This window comes from Erythrolamprus reginae, chromosome 1, assembly GCF_031021105.1.
Source record: "Erythrolamprus reginae isolate rEryReg1 chromosome 1, rEryReg1.hap1, whole genome shotgun sequence".
NCBI lineage: Eukaryota > Metazoa > Chordata > Lepidosauria > Squamata > Dipsadidae > Erythrolamprus > Erythrolamprus reginae.
Genome location: NC_091950.1, coordinates 125815194 through 125835360, shown reverse-complemented (window position 1 = coordinate 125835360; position 20167 = coordinate 125815194). Strand labels below are relative to the sequence as shown.

Below are 20167 nucleotides of genomic sequence, written 5' to 3'. Positions count from 1 at the left end.
CCAGCCGTACTTAACAACTATCGTCCAGTCTCCAACCTTCCCTTTATGGGGAAGGTTGTCGAGAAGGTGGTGGCACTCCAGCTCCAGCGGTCCTTGGAAGAAGCCGATTATCTAGGTCCCCGGCAGTCGGGTTTCAGGGCCGGTTACAGCACGGAAACCGCTTTGGTCGCGTTGATGGATGATCTCTGGCGGGCCCGGGACAGGGGTTTATCCTCTGTCCTGGTGCTCCTTGACCTCTCAGCGGCTTTCGATACCATCGACCATGGTATCCTTCTGCACCGGCTGGAGGGGTTGGGAGTGGGAGGCACTGTCCTTCAGTGGTTCTCCTCCTACCTCTCTGGCCGGTCGCAGTCGGTGTTAGTGGGGGGCCAGAGGTCGACTCCTAGGTTTCTCCCTTGTGGGGTGCCTCAGGGGTCGGTCCTCTCCCCCCTGCTATTCAACATCTACATGAAACCGCTGGGCGAGATCATCCAAGGACATGGGGTGAGGTATCATCAATATGCGGATGATACCCAGCTTTACATCTCCACCCCATGCCCAGTCAACGAAGCGGTGGAAGTGATGTGCCGGTGCCTGGAGGCTGTTGGGGCCTGGATGGGTGTCAACAGACTCAAGCTCAACCCGGATAAGACGGAGTGGCTGTGGGTTCTGCCTCCCAAGGACAATCCCATCTGTCCGTCCATCACCCTGGGGGGGGAATTATTGACCCCCTCAGAGAGGGTCCGCAACTTGGGCGTCCTCCTCGATCCACAGCTCACATTAGAACAACATCTCTCAGCTGTGGCGAGGGGGGCGTTTGCCCAGGTTCGCCTGGTGCACCAGTTGCGGCCCTATCTGGACCGGGACTCATTGCTCACAGTCACTCATGCCCTCATCACCTCGAGGTTCGACTACTGTAATGCTCTCTACATGGGGCTACCTTTGAAAAGTGTTCGGAAACTTCAGATCGTGCAAAATGCAGCTGCGAGAGCAGTCATGGGCCTACCTAGGTATGCCCATGTTTCACCATCACTCCGCAGTCTGCATTGGTTGCCGATCAATTTCCGGTCACAATTCAAAGCGTTGGTTATGACCTTTAAAGCCCTTCATGGCATCGGACCAGAATATCTCCGAGACCGCCTCCTGCCGCACGAATCCCAGCGACCGATTAGGTCCCACAGAGTGGGCCTTCTCCGGGTCCCGTCAACTAAACAATGTCGGTTGGCGGGCCCCAGGGGAAGAGCCTTCTCTGTGGCGGCCCCGGCCCTCTGGAACCAACTCCCCCCGGAGATTAGAACTGCCCCTACTCTTCCTGCCTTCCGTAAACTCCTTAAAACCCACCTTTGCCGTCAGGCATGGGGGAACTGAAACATCTCCCCCTGGGCACATTTAATTTATGCATGGTATGTCTGTGTGTGTGACTGTTAGCATATGGGTTTTTTTAAATATTTAAATATTTTAAATTTGTCTGATTGCTTATGATTTGTTTTTACATGTTGTGAGCCGCCCCGAGTCTTCGGAGAGGGGCGGCATACAAATCTAAGTAATAAATAAATAAATAAATATACTGCCCTGAATGCCTGTACAAAATATGACTCAAATAAGCATGTGTGAAGGAAACCCAACCTAATGTTATATAATTTTTCAGGTTACTAAAGGATGCCTTGCATGATACCAAACATGGAATAAGGTATGAGCATATCCTTGGTGCCTTCCTTTCCATCTGTGGCAAAAGTCTGAGAGAAGAGCTTGAAAGGCAGTCAAGACTTGTGCAGATCTTAGGAATGGTTGCAGAAAAAGTCAAACAGACGAGTGGATCAGCCAGACAGGTTGGTGAAAGTGACCATGTTAGGTGTAAATGTGAATGAAAGCACAGTTGCATTTATTAATTGTACAGTCTTAATTTCAAACATAAAATCAGCCATAGTGAGGTTCTCAGGCTATTTTTTTCAACTCTTTTACAAAATTCTAAACTTTGTAATAATACGGATTGAAATATACAACCCTCCAAAATACACCGTTGCTGCTTCACACACCAGATTATGTCATAAAAGAACACTGATATAACTTAATGCTTTATTCATAATGACAGCATTTCTGCAAATTGGATTTAATGAAGTTTAATCTTGAATTGGTTATTAACAGATGGTTCTGCAGAGTGGAATGGAACGCGTCCAGTCTTTTTTCTTGAAAAACAAATGCCGCTTGCCTCTCAGCCCCAGTCTTGTAGCTAAAGAATTGAATGTGAAGGTATGATCTGTCTGACGATAATCATTGGTTTCTCTATATTCCTATCATCCTTTCCCATTTCTGTCTACTTTTGGTTTTGCAAATGTTAGGAGATTGATGTTCTCTATTTTGTGACCTGCAAGCTGCTCAGAAAAGTGAGAACATAATATACATATAACCACAGAATTCTGGCCTCTAGTTTTGACTATTCCATAAGAATAACTGTAAACTTTATCTATCTATCTATCTATCTATCTATCTATCTATCTATCTATCTATCTATCTATCTATCTATCTATCTATCTATCTATCTATCTGTCTGATTTTTATGCTGCTCTTCTCCTTAGACTCAGGGTGGCTTACAACCGGTTAGCAATAGCACTATGTCGTCATACATACAGGTGAAACTTGAAAAGTTAGAATATTGTGCAAAAGTTCATTTATTTCAGTAATGCAAGTTAAAAGGTGAAACATAATATATGACATGGCTCCCAAAATCAACACAGACTGTGGAAACTTCACACTGCATTTCAGGCATCTTGCTGTGTGTGCCTCTCCATTCTTCCTCCATACTCTGAGTCCTTGGTTTCCAAATGAAATGCAAAAATTTTCATAGTCTTTGTTGATTTGGGGAGCCATGTCATCTGCTGGTGTTGGTCCACTGTGCTTCATTAAGTCCAGGGTCAACGCAGCTGTCTACCAGGAAATTTTGGAGCACTTCATGCTTCCTTCCGCAGCCAAGCTTTATGGGGATGATGACTTAAATTTTCCAGCAGGACTTGGCACCTGCCCACACTGCCAAAAGCACTAAAGCCTGGTTCAGTGATCGTAGGATTACTGTGCTTGATTGGCCAGCAAACTCGTCTGACCTGAACCCCATAAAGAATCTATAGGGCATTGCCAAGAGAAAGATGAGAGACATGAGACCGAACAATATAGAAGAGCTGAAGGCCGCTATTGAAGCATCCTGGTCTTCCATAACACCTCAGCAGTGCCACAGGCTGATAGCATCCATGCCATGCCGCTTTGAGACAGTAATTGCTGCAAAAGGGGCACAGACAAAGTACTGAGTAACATATGCATGCTTATACTTTTCAGAGGTCCGATATTGTTCTATATACAATTCAGAGGTCCGATATTGTTCTATATACAATCCTTGTTTTATTGATTGCATGACCACGGAGAGGGGCGGCATACAAATTTAATTAATAAATATTCTAATTTTCTGAGATGGGGGATTTGGGGTTTTCATGAGCTGTACCCCATGATCATCACAATTATGACAAATCACAGCTTGAACTATCTTGCCTTGCATGTAAGGAGATTCTCGCGTATATTACATTTCCTTTTAAGTTGCATTACTGAAATGAATGGACTTTTGCACGATATTCTAATTTTTGGAGTTTTACCTGTAGATGAAATCTTGTGTCCTGCAGAGAGGCTTGCTCAGAACTAGATATATTACATGAGAGTCTGAGCAGTCTTCTTAAAGGTGCAGTACATTTCAAAAGGCTCAAAGCATTTTTAAATAAACCAATTTTGTCTCCAGCATTGCAAAATGCTCACAGCAACGACTGTTTCTTCAAAAGTCTCACATAGCAATATATCTCAGTTCTTTTGATCATTCTTTCTCATGTCAAGTCCAGTTCATATCTCTTTTTCCCTCTTAAAAGCTCTCTCCCAGCCATGTCACTGGGCACATCACTGAGTAATTTCCTGCTTGATGAAACTGGCCACCTCTGTCTTTCCTCAGTATTGGGGTTGCCAGTCATTACTCCTAAATCAGTTGCACTTACCAAACTCTGTCATTCTCCTTGTTAGTTGCAGGAAGTGGAATCTCATCTGGGCAAAGGGTTGCAGGAAGAAAAGCAATTGCATTTTTATTTGTACCTCTCCATTACTCACAAGTAGCCATTCTGTCTTCCTTATTTAAAACTTTGTTTCTTATTCCGTTTACCTCATCAGATTCCTTCTTTTCCAAGCTGACCCTTTTCCTAGCTGTTCCTCCTGTGCCCCTTTTTCCTTACTCCCCCATATATTTATTGTTTGTTTACTTCTCCTTTTGCTAATTTATGCAACCTGATTTTTTTATTTCTCAACTCATTGCTATAAGCTCAGTTTGTATTATCTTTATGAAAATTCTCTATGTAAAAAGAATACAGGATAAACCACACATATATAGTATGAACTTCTAAATTTTTAAAACTACCCTTAAAGTACACTGAGAATATATGTACCAATGACAAATTCCTTGTGTGTCTAATCACACTTGGCCAATAAAGAATTCTATTCTATTAAAATATCCTTATTTAATTCTTAGGAATCAGGATTCTCCTCTATTTAAAGACTTCTAAACTAGCCCTGGTGACAGACTTCCTTGTTTTATATGTTCTTTCCAATTGAGGAAATAGCTAGCATATTACTACTACCAGTAGTAGGTTTAATTAATCCACTTGTTTTAATGTAAAGAGCCTTTAGTGTTACCATTTTGTATTTGTGTACAGTGTTGTTGTTGTTGTTATTATTATTATTATAGAAATTGAGCAAAACCAAACTTAGAACATTTATCATTTCTATTTTTAACCATTTGTTTTACTGTGTGTAATATGAACCATGTTTTTTTAAATCTTTGACAGGCATGTTCCTATTTCAGTTCTAATGCAGTTCCTCTTAAAATTGCTATGGTGAATGCAGATCCTTTGGGAGAAGAAATTAATGTAATGTTTAAGGTACATTTTTTTGTTTCAATTACACATATTTCCTTTCCAGTGCTGTAAATAGTATTAATTCCATGAGGAAAATGTTCTGATTTTTTATGGTCATTAAGAGCCCCCTGGATGCTTTAAGCAATCCTGCACCCACTCACCATCCTGCCCCCCCACAGTCAACCAGGGAGTCACGAAAAGGGGAGGAGGGTCACCCAAAGGGAAGCCTCAGCCAAGGGAGATGATTGTTCCACAGCAGAGAGAGAGATGGAGAAAGAGATGAGAGAAAGAGAGAGATGAGGGAGGGAAAGATGGGGAAAGGGAGGGAAGAAGAGCAATGAGAGTGGAAGGGAGAAAGAGATGGGAGAGAAAGAGAAAGAGAGATGAAGGGGGAAGAAGGGGGAGAGAGAGAGAGAGAGATGAGAGGGAGAAAGAGAGATGGAGAGAGGGAAGAGGGAGAGAAATACCTGTTTCCCACAGAAAAGAAAACATACCCACAAAACCTGGGTAGGCGTATCTGACTCAGTGGGAGTGAGTCACATCGATCTGACCATGTCCACCCAGGTTTTGTGGCTCCCTATGTTTTATATTATTTGGGAAACTGGTCCAAATGGCTCTCTGAGTGTTTAAGGGTACTGACCGTTGTCCTATACTGTTAAGACCTAGGCAACTGATACTAGAAAAGAAACACTAAATTAAATATCCAAGATCAATTTCTGCTGTTGTGTTATCAGAACAGGCTCAATGAAAGTCAATTCCACCTGTTTTATTATAGGCGGAACTGACCTTCATTGAACCTGTTCTGATAACATTTCTTTCTCTCATTTGCGACTTTTGTTTTTTCTTAGGTTGGAGAAGATCTGCGCCAGGATATGTTAGCGTTGCAAATGATAAAAATCATGGATAAGATCTGGTTACAGGAAGGATTAGATTTGAGGATGGTTATGTTCAAGTGCCTTGCAACTGGCAAAGATAGAGGTAGAACTTTAATTTCTTGCCTTGTATTATCTTACATGCAATGTATTGTCTGGCTATTGTCACAATTTCTGGCAGTCTGTTTTCTCGGATGCCAAATATTTGCTAAGCAGCCCAAAATACAATAGACATAAAAACAATCAACATTAATTGAACTGCCTAATATATTTGCAAAACCAATCTGCTGTTCTAGAACACTACAGTGATACCTCGTCTTACCAACCTCTTGTCATAAAAACTTTTCGAGATACAAACCCGAGGTTTAAGATTTTTTTGCCTCTTCTTCCAAACTATTTTCACCTTACAAACCCAAGCCGCTGCCACTAGGATGCCCCGCCTCCGGACTTCTGTTGCCAGCGAAGCGCCCATTTTTGCGCTGCTGGGATTCCCCTGAGTCTCCCCTCCATGGGAAAAACCACCTCTAGACTTCCGTGTTTTTGCGATGCTGCATGGGAATCCCAGCAGCGCAAAAACGGGCGCTTCTCTGGCAACAGAAGTATGGACGTGGGGTTTCCCAGCGAGGGAAGCCTCAGCGAAATTGCAGCATCATAAAAACATGGAAGTTCGAAGGTGGGGTTTCCCATGGAGGGGAGCCTCAGGGGAATCCCAGCAGTGCAAAAACGGGCGCTTTGGCTTGCAAAAGGGGTGAGTTTTGGGCTTGCACACATTAATCGCTTTTCCATTGATTCCTATGTTCCTATGAAACTTTGTTTCACCTTACAAACTTTTCACCTTACAAACCTCGTCCCGGAATCAATTAAGTTCGTAAGATGAGGTATCACTGTATAAGAAGTCTGCTGATAGTATACAGAATGTTGAAGAATGTTTACTTTTTTGTTTCTCCATGTTAATTATTAAGTTGATTTGTCTACAGCAGGTGGCAGCAGCTAGCTGATGGCTGACTTCCAAAAACATAGGATTTGAATGGGAGACCATGTGGAATCCCAGACTGTAGGCTGTAGGAAATTGGAAAAAAATGTCTTATGAGATCACAGTGACAAAATACTTCCATGATATTTCCAGGAAAACTAAAATCTATAAAGTCACCAGCTCAACTTAAATGAGACATTGTTCCATTTTTCTATTGATTTAAAAATAAAAGAGGATTTGTGGGGTTTTATATAGTAACAACCTTTAAACTGCATTGTTTAATTATTTTACAATGTAGTATTATTTAGTATTTTAAATGCAAAGAATAATATAATAATCTATATTGGCAAGCAATTTCGAGTTAGAAACTTTTTTAAAAAGTTTAAAGTTAAATATCTCCGAGACCACCTTCTGCCGCACGAATCCCAGCGACTGGTGAGGTCCCACAGAGTTGGCCTCCTTAGGGTCCTGTCGACCAAACAATGTCGGCTGGCGGGACCCAGGGGAAGAGCCTTCTCTGTGGGAGCCCCGACCCTCTGGAATCAGCTCCCCCCCAGAGATTCGCACTGCCCCCACCCTCCTCGCCTTCCGAAAGAGCTTAAAAACTCATCTTTGCCGCCAGGCTTGGGACTTTTAGATCTTCCCCCTGATCAATGAATGTTTTGTGTGTTGAATGATTGGTTTGATAGGTTTTACTTTCTTTTAATTGAATTTAATTGTTGTTTTTTAATGTAGTATTAATTGGATTTATATTATTGTTCTGTTTTTGCATATGCTGTGAGCCGCCCCAAGTCCTCGGAGTGGGGCGGCATACAAATCCAATTAAATAACTAAATTAAATAAATAAATGTAAAACATAGTAATATATATTATAGATTCTTTTTATACATTAACTTTTTTTGATTGATTTAAAGGAATGGTAGAACTTGTTCCAGCTTCAGATACTCTTAGGAAAATTCAAGTGGAGTATGGAGTGACAGGATCCTTTAAAGATAAGCCTCTTGCAGAATGGCTTAGAAAATACAACTCTACAGAAGAAGAATATGAAAAGGTAAATTACTTACAATTTTCAAATAGGAACTTACCAGAATGATAATAGTAGTATGTTATCTGCTGTGAACTAATGCTATCCAGGACTCCTTCATATGTCATATTTAATAATTAAATACAGGACAACCCTACCTTAAGTAGGTCACTGGTATGACAGTTCCAAGTTACATCTTTAAGACACCTGGAAGTAATGAGAATCTTAGGAACTAGTTTTCCACATTTAAATCTTACATTTAAATGACATGCTTAATGTTTGGTAAATCACAGACAGATGATTTTAAAGCTTTGCCTCTCCACTTTTGTGGAAAACTAGTTCTTAAGATTTTCTATGTTTCATCTGTCTGAACTAGTATTTTAAAAGTCAAATAATTATATTATCTGGTTAATTATTTTCCTTCCAAAGATCTGATATTTAACCATAATTTTGAAACATTCTAAATTATATTTTCTTCAAAATGTTTCTGCTATTGCAGCTGGTCTCTGAATACTAAACAAGATGCTTTTATTCAAATTTTACAGTGAAATTATATTTAATTTTATCTATTTTAGGCTTCCGAAAATTTCATCTATTCCTGTGCTGGATGTTGTGTGGCTACCTATGTCCTAGGTATCTGCGATCGCCACAATGATAACATAATGCTTCGTAGTACAGGACATATGTTTCATATTGATTTTGGAAAATTCTTGGGCCATGCTCAGATGTTTGGAAGCTTTAAGAGGTATGAAACTATGAGGAAAGTAAAATGTTCCACTTCTGTAATTTCGAAACATGACAATTATAATGCACCACCTTGAAAAACATAATGGCTGTAACTTTTGTCATGCTGTGTTAACTCTTGTTTCTACCACATTGAAAATTTCAAGTTGTGATTTGTCTGTTATGAAATATTTTCATAAAAGTGGTAAAGGAATTAGGTATTTCCATAATGTCAACCACTGTTTGTATAGTTTTCTTAAATTTCGTTCTACAATGTTAATGCTTTGTATTAAAATTGGAGGTTTATTTCTGAAGCTTCTCTGTTGAATTGGAAATCAAAAGTATTAAAACCCAGATTTGCTAAGTAACAATGATACTACACTGCTTAAAAAAATAAAAGGAACACTTAAATAACACAATATAACTCCAAGTAAATCAAACTTCTGTGAAATCACGCTGTCCACTTAGGAAGCAACACTGACAATCAAATTCAGATGCTGTTGTGCACATTCAGCTTTGTACGGAACAAAGTATTCAATGAGAATATTTCATTCATTCAGATCTAGGATGTGTTATTTGAGAGTTCCCTTTATTTTTTTGAGCAGTATACATTTATAGCAGTGCTTCCTACCAATAGTTTGAACAAGCAAATATTTTCATCTTGCTTCACAAATTTCCTGAACTGAGGCAGGGTATAGGTTTTTTGTGAACGATCTTTAGCCAAATATTGTTTTACCACATGGTGAAATCCCAACATCTTATGTACCAAATAATTCACATGTTATTTGGAAACATTTTTTTTAAAAAATTGACTTGTTTTTGCTGTTGATTTTCATATGTGTGCAGAAACAAATTATACATTTTATCTTTGCAAAGTACCCCAGTTATACTTTATACCTTTTACCTCAGTTTTAGAGTTTTTCAATTTAAAAACATGTCATGCATAACTACACATAGGATGAAGTATTTAATAACAATTTTTTTATTTTCTATTCCTTGAAAGGGATCGGGCTCCTTTTGCGCTGACATCAGATATGGCTTACGTTATCAATGGTGGAGAAAAGCCCACAATTCGTTTCCAGCTGTTTGTTGATCTCTGCTGCCAAGCTTATAATCTAATCAGAAAACAAGGCAACCTTTTCCTTAATCTGCTGTCACTGGTAATATTTCTATATGCCACTGATGTTAACAACAAAATAGGCTGTGTTTTAAAACAAAGAATCGAATTATGATCATACTTAATTTCAACTTAAAATTCTGAATAATATGTATAAATCTGGAAAGCTTTTTTTTTTAAAAAAAATGCTTGTTTATGTACAAGTAAGTACAGTGTTCCCTCGATTTTCGCGGGAGATGTGTTCCAAGACCGCCCGCGAAAGTCGAATTTCCGCGAAGTAGAGATGCGGAAGTAAATACACCATTTTTGGCTATGGACAGTATCACAAGCCATCCCTTAACACTTTAAACCCCTAAATTACCATTTCCCATTCCTTCAACAACCATTATTACTGGTACTCACCATTGAATAAGACACTTAGTGATCCTGATATTTATAAACATAATTATTTATTAACAATAATTATTTTTTTGTTATTTATTTGCAAAAATTATTAATTTGGCAATGACGTATGACATCATCGGGCAGGAAAAACCGTGGTATAGAAAAAAAAACGCGAAGTATTTTTTAATTAATTTTTTTAAAAAAACCGTGGTATAGGCTATTCGTGAAGTTCAAACCCACGAAAATCGAGGGAACACTGTATTGTACATTTTGTTACTGAAAAAATTACTGAATCTGTTCATTTTGCAGATGATATCTTCTGGCTTGCCAGAACTTACTGGAGTTCAAGATCTCAAATATGTCCAAGATGCTCTTCAGCCTCAAACTACTGATGCCGAGGCTACCATTTTCTTCACAAGGTACTGCACAAATAATTTTAAATTTTTGTTTCTTACATGCACCTATTGCTTGCAGCTAAGGTTAGAGGCTCAATTAACTTCCACAAAATGAATGTTCTACCTATTTGTTCTTCTCTTTATGCAACTTAATACCTGGTTTGGACATTTGGGTGCATAGAGAACTATAGAGATAAGGCTTATTTTGCCCATGAGCCTCACTGGCTCCAGGTAGGTTTCTGGATACAATTCAAGGTGCTCATGACAACAGTAAAGCACTTCATTGCACAGGGCTATGTTGTTTTCCTATCTCTAGTTAGTGCTGCCCATTGCAAGAGGATGTTTAAGGTGGGCATATTCACAAGTGCCTTTTTTTCAAGAAGGGTCAACTGATAGGCCTTTTAAAAGGGCCTATTTGTTTGTTGAGTCTGCCCTTTAGAATTAACTTTTCTACATATGCAGATGACCCCTATTAGCCTTTCCGGGAGCCATGAAAAACAGATTCTTCTATGCACTGGGAAGACAGTAATTAAACTTGTTATATTGGTAGAGAGTGTTAGTCAGTCTCTGTAATGATTTTGGTTTTATTTTGTTTTTCTGTTGATGGAGTTCTGATTGTTTGGGGGTTTAAATTACACTGCTGAGATTTGAAAGTCACAAGTTTGTCAGTTTATAAATTCTGTAAATAGACATGCATCAGCTTTCTCTGTTTTATATCAATATTAATTTTAGAACATAGAAGATTGATACCAGAAAAAGACCTCATGGTCCATCTAGTATGCCCTTATACTATTTCCTATATTTTATCTTAGGATGGATAGATATATGTTTATCCCAGGCATGTTTAAATTCAGTTACTGTGGATTTACCAACCACGTCTGCTGGAAGTTTGTTCCAAGCATCTACTACTCTTTCAGTAAAATGATATTTCCTCATGTTACTTCTAATCTTTCCCCCAACTAACCTCAGATTGTGCCCCTTTGTTCTTGTGTTCACTTTCCTATTAAAAACACCTCTCCTGAAACTTATTTAACCCTTTAATATATTTAAATGTTTCGATCATGTCTCCACTTTCCCTTCTGTCCTCCAGACAATACAGATTGAGTTCATTAAGTCTTTCCTGATAAGTTTTATGCTTAAAACCTTCCACCATTTTTGTAGCCTGTCTTTGGACCCGTTCAATTTTATCAATATCTTTTTGTAGGTCTCCAGAACTGAACACAGTATTCCAAATGTGGTCTCACCAGCGCTCTATACAGTGGGATCACAATCTCCCTCTTCCTGCTTGTTATACCTCTAGCTACGCAACCAAGCATTCTACTTGCTTCCCCTACCGCCTGATCCATTTTGGGACTGTCAGAAATCACTACCCCTAAAGCCTTCTCTTCTGAAGTTTTTGCTAGCACAGAACTGCCAATACAATACTCAGATTGAAGATTCCTTTTGCCCAAGTGCATTATTTTACATTTGGAAACATTAATCTGCAGTTTCCATTGCTTTGACCACTTATCTAGTAAATGTTTTAAAACGTTCCACTATGATTAATATATAGTGGTACCTAAATACTTGCTAGTTGGTTCTGGAAGGTATGATGAATACCAAACAATTTTTTCCATAGGTCTAATGTAAAGAGTCCCAAGACAACCAACACCAACAAATTTAGCAATATTTATACACATTTATAATAATTGACATTAATATTCTTTGTTTATTTTTAGGCTAATTGAATCAAGTTTGGGAAGTGTTGCCACAAAGTTCAACTTTTTTATTCACAACCTTGCTCAACTGCGTTTCTCAGGGCTGCCTTCTAATGATGAGCCAATCCTATCCTTTTCACCTAAAACATACTCACTCAAACAAGACGGTCGTATCAAAGAAGCATCTGTTTTTACCTACCACAAGAGATACAACCCAGATAAATATTATGTAAGTTTATGAATTATATTTTGATTCAGCATAATTTCTGTAGCATCATTTGTTTGCTTTAACCAGCATATTTTCACATGTATCCCATTATAGCAGGAATTTCAGATTCTGATGTTGGAATGCAACTTATCAATCTATAAATTATCAATTCCATAAATTAATGATATTTAAGCCTTGGAATGGACTAAGGAAGTTTAGGTTGAACAATGATCACTTTGTTCATTTATTCAGAGTTATAGCGATGCTAAAAGGATCATATTTATACCTGGTGCTTGAAATTACAGCTGTTGTAGCTCCCCTATAGTCACATATTCAAAATTCAAGTGCTTGGCTCAGGACCGCATAAGCATTATACATTTCCCACCACGCCTATTTCCCCCTTCAACATGGTTCTGTTTCAGTGGGGTTTAATAACTCAGTTGTGAGATTGGAGTGTAAAAGCTATATATGGTTGTAACACCAACTATTGAAATAATTGTATTCAAAGCAAGCATATCAAAGCAATGATATTGTCATGATACATCAACCCAATCCTGGTTTGTAAACCATGGCTCAAGGCAAAGCAAAGTTTCATAACTTTCTACTGGCAATGCTTTTTTTCATGGAATGATTAGAAATAAATATAAGGGTGTGTCCTTTTCAAGGCTGGTCATGTCTGCTCCCCCCCTTCTCCTATCCACAATTCTGGGAGTTGAAATCTTACCACATCTGCAGAGCACATATTTTGGAAAGATTATAGCACAGGATTACAGAAGTTGAGCTTTTTAATAATCAGTGAAATATTTTCTTTGGCAGATCTATGTGGTCAGAGTTTTGAGAGAGGGGCAAACTGAACCCACATTCATTTTTCGCACATTTGATGAGTTTCAGGAGTTGCACAACAAGCTTGGAATCTTATTTCCTCTTTGGAAATTACCAGGGTATGTGTCAAAATTTTGGTTTGGGGGATTTTTTTTAACATATCTAAAAACCTATCTATTTAGATGTTTAAGAGATTAGCACATTGCACATTGGAATATTTTCTTCATCAAGTAAGTGAGAAAAACACCCTGTTTTGGGGTTACTTCTTTATTTACCCTGTTTATATATCAGCTGGACCTACATGAAGCCCTGAACATTTCAACAAGAAATGAGGTGCTATTTGTTACCACTACTTGATCAGCAGCTGTTCAGTTTACAATGGTGTTAAACACGGGGGACTTGCAGCCGGTTCTCAGAGTCTTGGCCATTGCAGCATCCCAGCAGTCACATTTCTGCAGTCTGGGTGCTTGGTGCCTATTGCTGTTGGAACATCTCAATGAGCTGTAATCATGTGATCATGATATTCAACATTCCCTGCTGGCTTCCTTCAAGCAAGTGAGGGAGAGGCTGCATGTCGTTTTCTCACTTGTATTTCCCATTTCAATCACCTTGTAGGGGAGATGGGTGGCATAAAAAGATAATAAATAAAAATTAAATTAAACAAAATTTGGATAGATATACATAAAATGGCTCAGGACCATACTATTTACAAGACCATCTCCAACCTCATTATGACCAGTAAGGGCCCACAGAATCAGCCTTCTCGAGATCCTGTCCGCCAAGTAATATCAGTTGGCTGGATCTCGGGGAAGAGCCTTCTCTGGTGGCTCCGACCCTATGAAATCAACTGCCTCCAGAGATTCGCACTCTCCTCCCTACCAGTCTTCCGGAAAGCCGTTAACACCTGGCTTTTCTGGCTGGCCTGGAATTAGATTGACTGCTCTGTGTACATGGTTCTTTTTTAGGATATTATTTTATTATTATATTACTGGTTTTATTATGTATTTTTATTATATTTTAGTACTATTGTATTTTTCCCATTAGCAACATATTAAACAAACAAATAAATTTTAAAAAACAACAGTTTAGCTGATTGCAAAAAAAATGGATGTACATATAGTATAAATGCTTGAGAAGACATCTGCTAAGCCATCCAGAAAAAGTAACTGCTTCAACACTTCATGCAACAATACTTCATGCTTTGTATTGCCCTAATCCAGTGTTTCCCAACCTTTTTTGAGCCGCGGCACATTATTCATATTTTCAAAATCCTGGGGAACATTGAAGGGGGGGGGGGCAGGCTAAAGAAAAGTTTGGACAAAAAACCCCTCTCTCTTCCTCCCTTTCGCTCTATTTCTCCCTCTTTCTCTCTTTTCCTTCCTTCCCTTCTTTCTCTCTCTCCATCCCTCTTTCTTTCTCTCTTTTTTGCTCTCTTTCTCTCTCCCTCCTTCCCTTCCTCTATGTCTTTCTCTCTCCCTTGCTCTCTCTCTCTGTCTCTCTTGCTATCTCTTTCTTGCTTTTTTCTCTCTCTCTTGCTCTCTCTCTCTTTCACTGTCTTGCTATATGTCTCTTTCTTTCTCTTTGCCTCTCTTGCTATCTCTCTTTCTTTCTCTCTCTCTGTCTCTCTTGCTATGTCTCTATTTCTTTCTCTTTCTCTCTCTCTCTCTGCCTCTCTTGCTAAGTCTCTCTTTTTCTCTTGCTGTCTCTCTTTCTTTTTCTCTCTCTCTGCCTCTCTTGCTATGTCTCTCTTTCTTGCTCTTTCTCTCTCTCTCTGCCTCTGTTATATGTCTCTCTTTCTTTCTCTCTCTCTCTCAGCTGACTGCAAGCGGGAGCCCTGACGGCGGCAGCTGGACGTGCTGCTGGACACCGTATATGCCAGGCCCGCAGCGCCAGCATGTACGACGTCCAGCAGCATGTCCAACCGCCACCGTCAGGGCTCCCGCTTGCAGTCAGCTGAGAGAGAGAGAGAGAGAGCTCCCTCTCGCCGCCGCCATCTCCCCGCGACTGCCTGCGGCTGCTGCAGCCACCCCCCCCCCCGCTCCTACCGCCAGTGCCCTCCCGCCGGGCCACAAAGGACACTTGCCGCCGACGCCAGGGAAGCTCCAGCTAGGCGGGGCGCTGCCGGTACTTCCGTCCTGGGGCTCCCGCTCGCAGCTTTCCCCCGGCTCCTGCTCGATGCCGCGATTTTCGGCGCTCTCCTGCTGGGCCCCAAATAAGGAAGGCGGGGGAAAGGCGCGAAGAATGGAGCTCTCCTTCTTCCTGCCTTCCTTCTTTGGGGCCCAGCAGGAGAGCGCCGAAAACCACGGCATCGAGCAGGAGCCGGGGGACAGCTGCGAGCGGGAGCTCCAGGTCGGCACCGGCAGCGCCCCGCCCAGCTGGAGCTTCGCAGCACACCTAGCCGTGTCTCGTGGCACACTAGTGTGCCGCGGCACACCGGTTGGGAAACGCTGCCCTAATCTATATGATTGGTTTTGCTTTTTTTGCCTCAATAAAAATGAAGTAACTATTTACCTTTGTTATTGTAGCTTTCCTAGTAAGATGATCCTAGGAAGAACTCACGTCAAGGATGTCGCAGCCAAGAGGAAAGTAGAGCTAAATAGCTACATACAAAGTTTAATGAATGTATCAGCGGATGTATCGGAGGTAATTCTTGACAGTACACTGCAAAATGCTTAAATGGTTTTATATATAGTCTGTATGACATTCTTATTGAAATTTTATCTTTCCCAACCTAGTGCGATCTCATTTATACGTTCTTCCATCCCTTACCTCGTGATGAAAAAGCTGAAGGAATTGATGGAATAACTAGGTGTACAGGTAAGAACATAGTTGTACAATTTAATTAGTGTCTTGAATAGCACAGTTATTTCTGTGAATTATGAAGCCTCTGCCATGTGGAGTTCTCACAGAATATAAAGTTGTACAATGCAAATTGTGTCAAATTATTAGAAGTAGAAATGGTACATTTTGGAAAACTCTGGAACATTCTGTTTTTCTTGTATACATTTCAAACATTCTCTCAAACTGTTACATTCTGGGGCAGTTTCTGGAAGAATTACTGCATAATTATGAAGATTTTGTTGTATAACCAACAAAATTCAAATGATTGATGTAACTGATTTCTCCATCCCCAGAATCCTTTACGTGTGCCCTATGTGTATGTTCTGGAGGATTTGAAAATCATGAGAACAAGGAAAACAGGGAAATGCACCCTTTGTTCTAATAGAAGCAACCTTCTCTTTGTTTCTATTAGAAAAAAATACAGTGATACCTTGTCTTATGAACTTAATTGGTTCCGGGACGAGGTTCACAAGGTGAAAAGTTCGTAAAACGAAACAATGTTTCCCATAGGAAACAATGGAAAACCGATTAATGCGTGCAAGCCCCCCCAAAAAAATCGGAAAAATGGGTGTTCCGCTGGGCGCCGCCGCCTGGCTGTCACCTTCCAAAACAGCTGGGCGCTTCTCGGCGTTCTGAACGCCGAACCCGAAAAGTTTGGCAAACGTTTGGGTTCGGGAGACCGCCAAGAAGTGCCGCCCCCCAGTTGTCACCTTCAGAAACGGCCGGGGGGCTTCTCAGCGTTCTCCCGAACACCGAACCCGGATTTTCGGCAAAAGTTCGGGTTCGGGAGACCGCTGAGAAGCGCCGCCGCCCAGCTGTCACCTTCCCAGAAGAGCCATGGAGCTGTCGGCTGGTCAGGAGGCTCAAACGGAGGTGGGGAATCCCAATAGGGAATTCCAGGGGAGGAGCTTTGACATCATGGAGACATCCTTCCTGGAGTCCCCGTTTCCTGCCATTACCACTTTATATTTAATTTAAGGCAGTTTAACCAGTGATGGGCTCCTACGGGAACAGTCAGAAACGCAGTTCCGGTAGCAAAATTTGGAGCTCTATCCCAGAGCACCCAATTTGCACTGAAAGATGTTGAAACAAAATGAATAAGCCACGCCCACAGTGTAGTAGTACAAATTTTTGTAGCCCATCACTGAGTTTAACATACCTGATATTCCTTCCTTCCTCCCTTTTCCCCACAACAACTTTTGTGAGGGCTGAGAGAGAGTGACTTACTCAAAGTCAAAATGAAATGTTTATTTGTCTACTTTTAGATGTAGGCCCTTCAAGTCCTACCTCAGGCAAAGTAGGAGGAGAAGTTAAGTTGTCCATCTCCTATAGAAATAAGACTCTGTTTATCATGGTGATGCACATTAAAGATTTGGTAAGTATATAAATGTGTTTACATTAAAAAAATTATACCATACTTTGTGAGATTGTTTTCCAAAAGCAGTATCTTTCCTGGGGCTTAGGAAATTGGGTTCAAGTAATATGAGGACTATATTCCACAAAATAATGAGGCAATTGAATATTAAAATCAAAAACTCAACATAGCAAAATCATACTCAACATTACAAAAACATTACTCCAAGTCTTCGGAGAGGGGCGGCATACAAATCTAATAAATTATTATTATTATTATTATTATTATTATTATTATTATTATTATTATTATTATTCTATTTCATTAAAATTAAATACAATAAATATTATTTCTCTCCAGATAGATATTTAACACTTTCTTCCTTCTATCATATTAAAAATTACAATTGGCACAACTTTGTAGAAGTGAATCAAAGCTTTCAGGGACTGCATGCAGCCCCAGGACCTTGTGGTCCTGCACCTCTATTTTTAAAGAACCTTAAGATTGTACACAATAATAGTAACAAAGCATTAAACAATAATATAATTTATTTGTTTATTTAGAAGATTTGTAAGGCTGCCCTGGACATGACACAATAACAGTATAACTGTAAAAACCAAAGAAAGTATTGAACAAAAACAAAAAATACAGTGGCCCAATCAACTGCTCAGGGTACTCCAATAACCCTACATAGGTTAAAAAGCCAGGTTATCATGGCCTTCCAAATGGCTAAGAAGGGGAGGACTTGCCAAATTGGTAGGGTGTTCCATAAGGTATCGGCAGCCACTGAAGAAACATACTTCCTAAGTCTTACTAGATAGCATTACTTCAGATATCCAGTATTTGCATTGGCTGCTGATCAGTTTCCGGTCACAATTCAAAGTGTTGGTCATGACCTTTAAAGCCCTACATGGCATTGGATCAGATTACCTCCGGAATCGCCTGCTACCGCATGAATCCCAGCGACCGATAAGGTCCCACAGAGTTGGCCTTCTCTGGGTCCCGGCAACTAAACAATGTCGTTTGGCGAGCCCCAGGGGAAGAGCCTTCTCTGTGGCGGGCCCGGCCCTCTGGAACCAACTCCCCCCGGAGATTAGAACTGCCCCCACCCTCCCTGTTTTTCGCAAACTACTCAAGACTCAGTTATGCCGCCAGGCATGGGGGAGTTAAGATATTCCTTCCCCCTAGGTCATTACAAGTTATGCATGGTATGTTTGTGTGTATGTTTGGTTATAATAAGGGTTTTTAGTTGTTTTATTAATTGGATTGTTACATGCTGTTTTTATCATTGTTGTTAGCCGCCCTGAGTCTACGAGAGGGGTGGCATACAAATCCAATCAATCAATCAATCAATCAATCCATACATACATACATACATACATACATACATACATACATACATGCATACATTACTCTCAGGGACAGGTGGTCCCTCAAGTAGCCTGGTGCACCTGATGCACCAAAAACAAATTCCTTGTGTGTCCAATCACACTTGGCCAATAAAGAATTTATTCTGTTCTGTTTTTTTCTAGTCTAGTCTAGTCTAATACTAATACTAATACTATACTATGTTATCCTGATCTCGTGCCATTATAAAATTAAGATATAATTGTCCCATAAGCATTATCACCATATTTGTAACATCTGGTAAAAGTTTGGTCCTAAGTGATTTAGAGCTTTTGTCCATATTTTTTTTAAAGGGATTGAAAATTATTGCAGTCATCCTGGAAAAATCTGTCTATGTGATTGCTAAGACTTGATGACATGTAATTAAATGTAGACATTAAGCATTCCCCTTGCTCTCTTTAGATATTATTGTCCTTGCTTTTACTTTTTTTAAAAAAAGTGTCTTCCTTTTGTTAGGTTACTGATGATGGTGCAGATCCTAACCCATATGTAAAGACGTATTTGCTTCCAGACATGCATAAAACGTCTAAAAGGAAAACCAAAATATCACGGAAAACCAGAAACCCAACATTCAATGAAATGGTAAGTTGAAATAGTTTTCAAAGCCAAACATAATATAGAAACCATCCATAGAAACCAACAATAGGAATAGAGGTAGTCTTCATTTAGCACTCATCCATTCAGTGATTTAAATTACAGTGATGCTAAATGAAGGGACCTATGATTGATACTTGAGGTTCTGGCCATTGCAGTGTCCCCACAATCAGGCGAACAAAAATTAGACACAGTAGGATGCCCTTAGGACTGCCTTTTCACTGCCTGCCTCCCCAACTCTTACCATCTATCCCTGCTATCCAGTCCTGCCCACCATGTCCTCCACGCCAGTACCACTCCAGTACCAGTCGGGCTTCTTTGTATGCCCTCTTTTGCACTAGTGGGTGCTAAGGTTCTTGCACTAGCCAGGACCTTTATTCATGGAAAAAGGCTCTGGCTAGGAGGGTCCTTCTTTCATGCCAGTGCAGCTGGTGCCTTCTTTAGTATGGTTTCCCTTTTTTTAAAGAAGGCAGCACAAAGTCAGTACAGTAGTGGCATGTGGGAACAAAATAGGTGGACTGGGAGAGTTTAAGAGGCAGACTCACTTTATAAGGCTGAGTGCTGGGAGGGACCAAGCCGGGAATAGTTTGAATTGGGGTAGTTCCTCAGTTACTACTAGTGGGATTTGGTTAATGATGGCAAAATCGACTGTTGAGATTGCTATTGCTATACCCTAAACCAGGGATGGGGAACCTATGGCACGGGTGCCACGGGTGGCATGCGGAGCCATATCTGCTGGCACGCGAGCCATCAGCTCCAACATGCATGTGTGTGCCGGCCGGCTGATATTTGGCTCGCACAGAGGCTCTGAGAGGACATTTTTGGTTTCTAGAGATTCTCCAG

General features: G+C 40.3%; 1 protein-coding gene across 2 annotated transcripts in view; it reads left to right on the top strand.

Annotated features, from left to right (window-relative positions):
• The window catches only part of PIK3C2A (phosphatidylinositol-4-phosphate 3-kinase catalytic subunit type 2 alpha), a 72791-nt gene that overhangs the window by 49225 nt on the left and 3399 nt on the right, over positions 1-20167 (top strand). For both annotated transcript variants that reach the window (XM_070764160.1, XM_070764153.1), the window contains exons 20-33: positions 1628-1808; positions 2125-2229; positions 4845-4937; positions 5762-5891; positions 7673-7809; positions 8358-8527; positions 9509-9665; positions 10316-10425; positions 12120-12327; positions 13123-13247; positions 15654-15771; positions 15864-15945; positions 17235-17344; positions 19187-19312. In XM_070764160.1, coding sequence (XP_070620261.1) covers positions 1628-1808; positions 2125-2229; positions 4845-4937; positions 5762-5891; positions 7673-7809; positions 8358-8527; positions 9509-9665; positions 10316-10425; positions 12120-12327; positions 13123-13247; positions 15654-15771; positions 15864-15945; positions 17235-17344; positions 19187-19312 — 1852 coding nt within the window. The remainder of the gene's footprint in view (positions 1-1627; positions 1809-2124; positions 2230-4844; positions 4938-5761; positions 5892-7672; positions 7810-8357; positions 8528-9508; positions 9666-10315; positions 10426-12119; positions 12328-13122; positions 13248-15653; positions 15772-15863; positions 15946-17234; positions 17345-19186; positions 19313-20167) is intronic.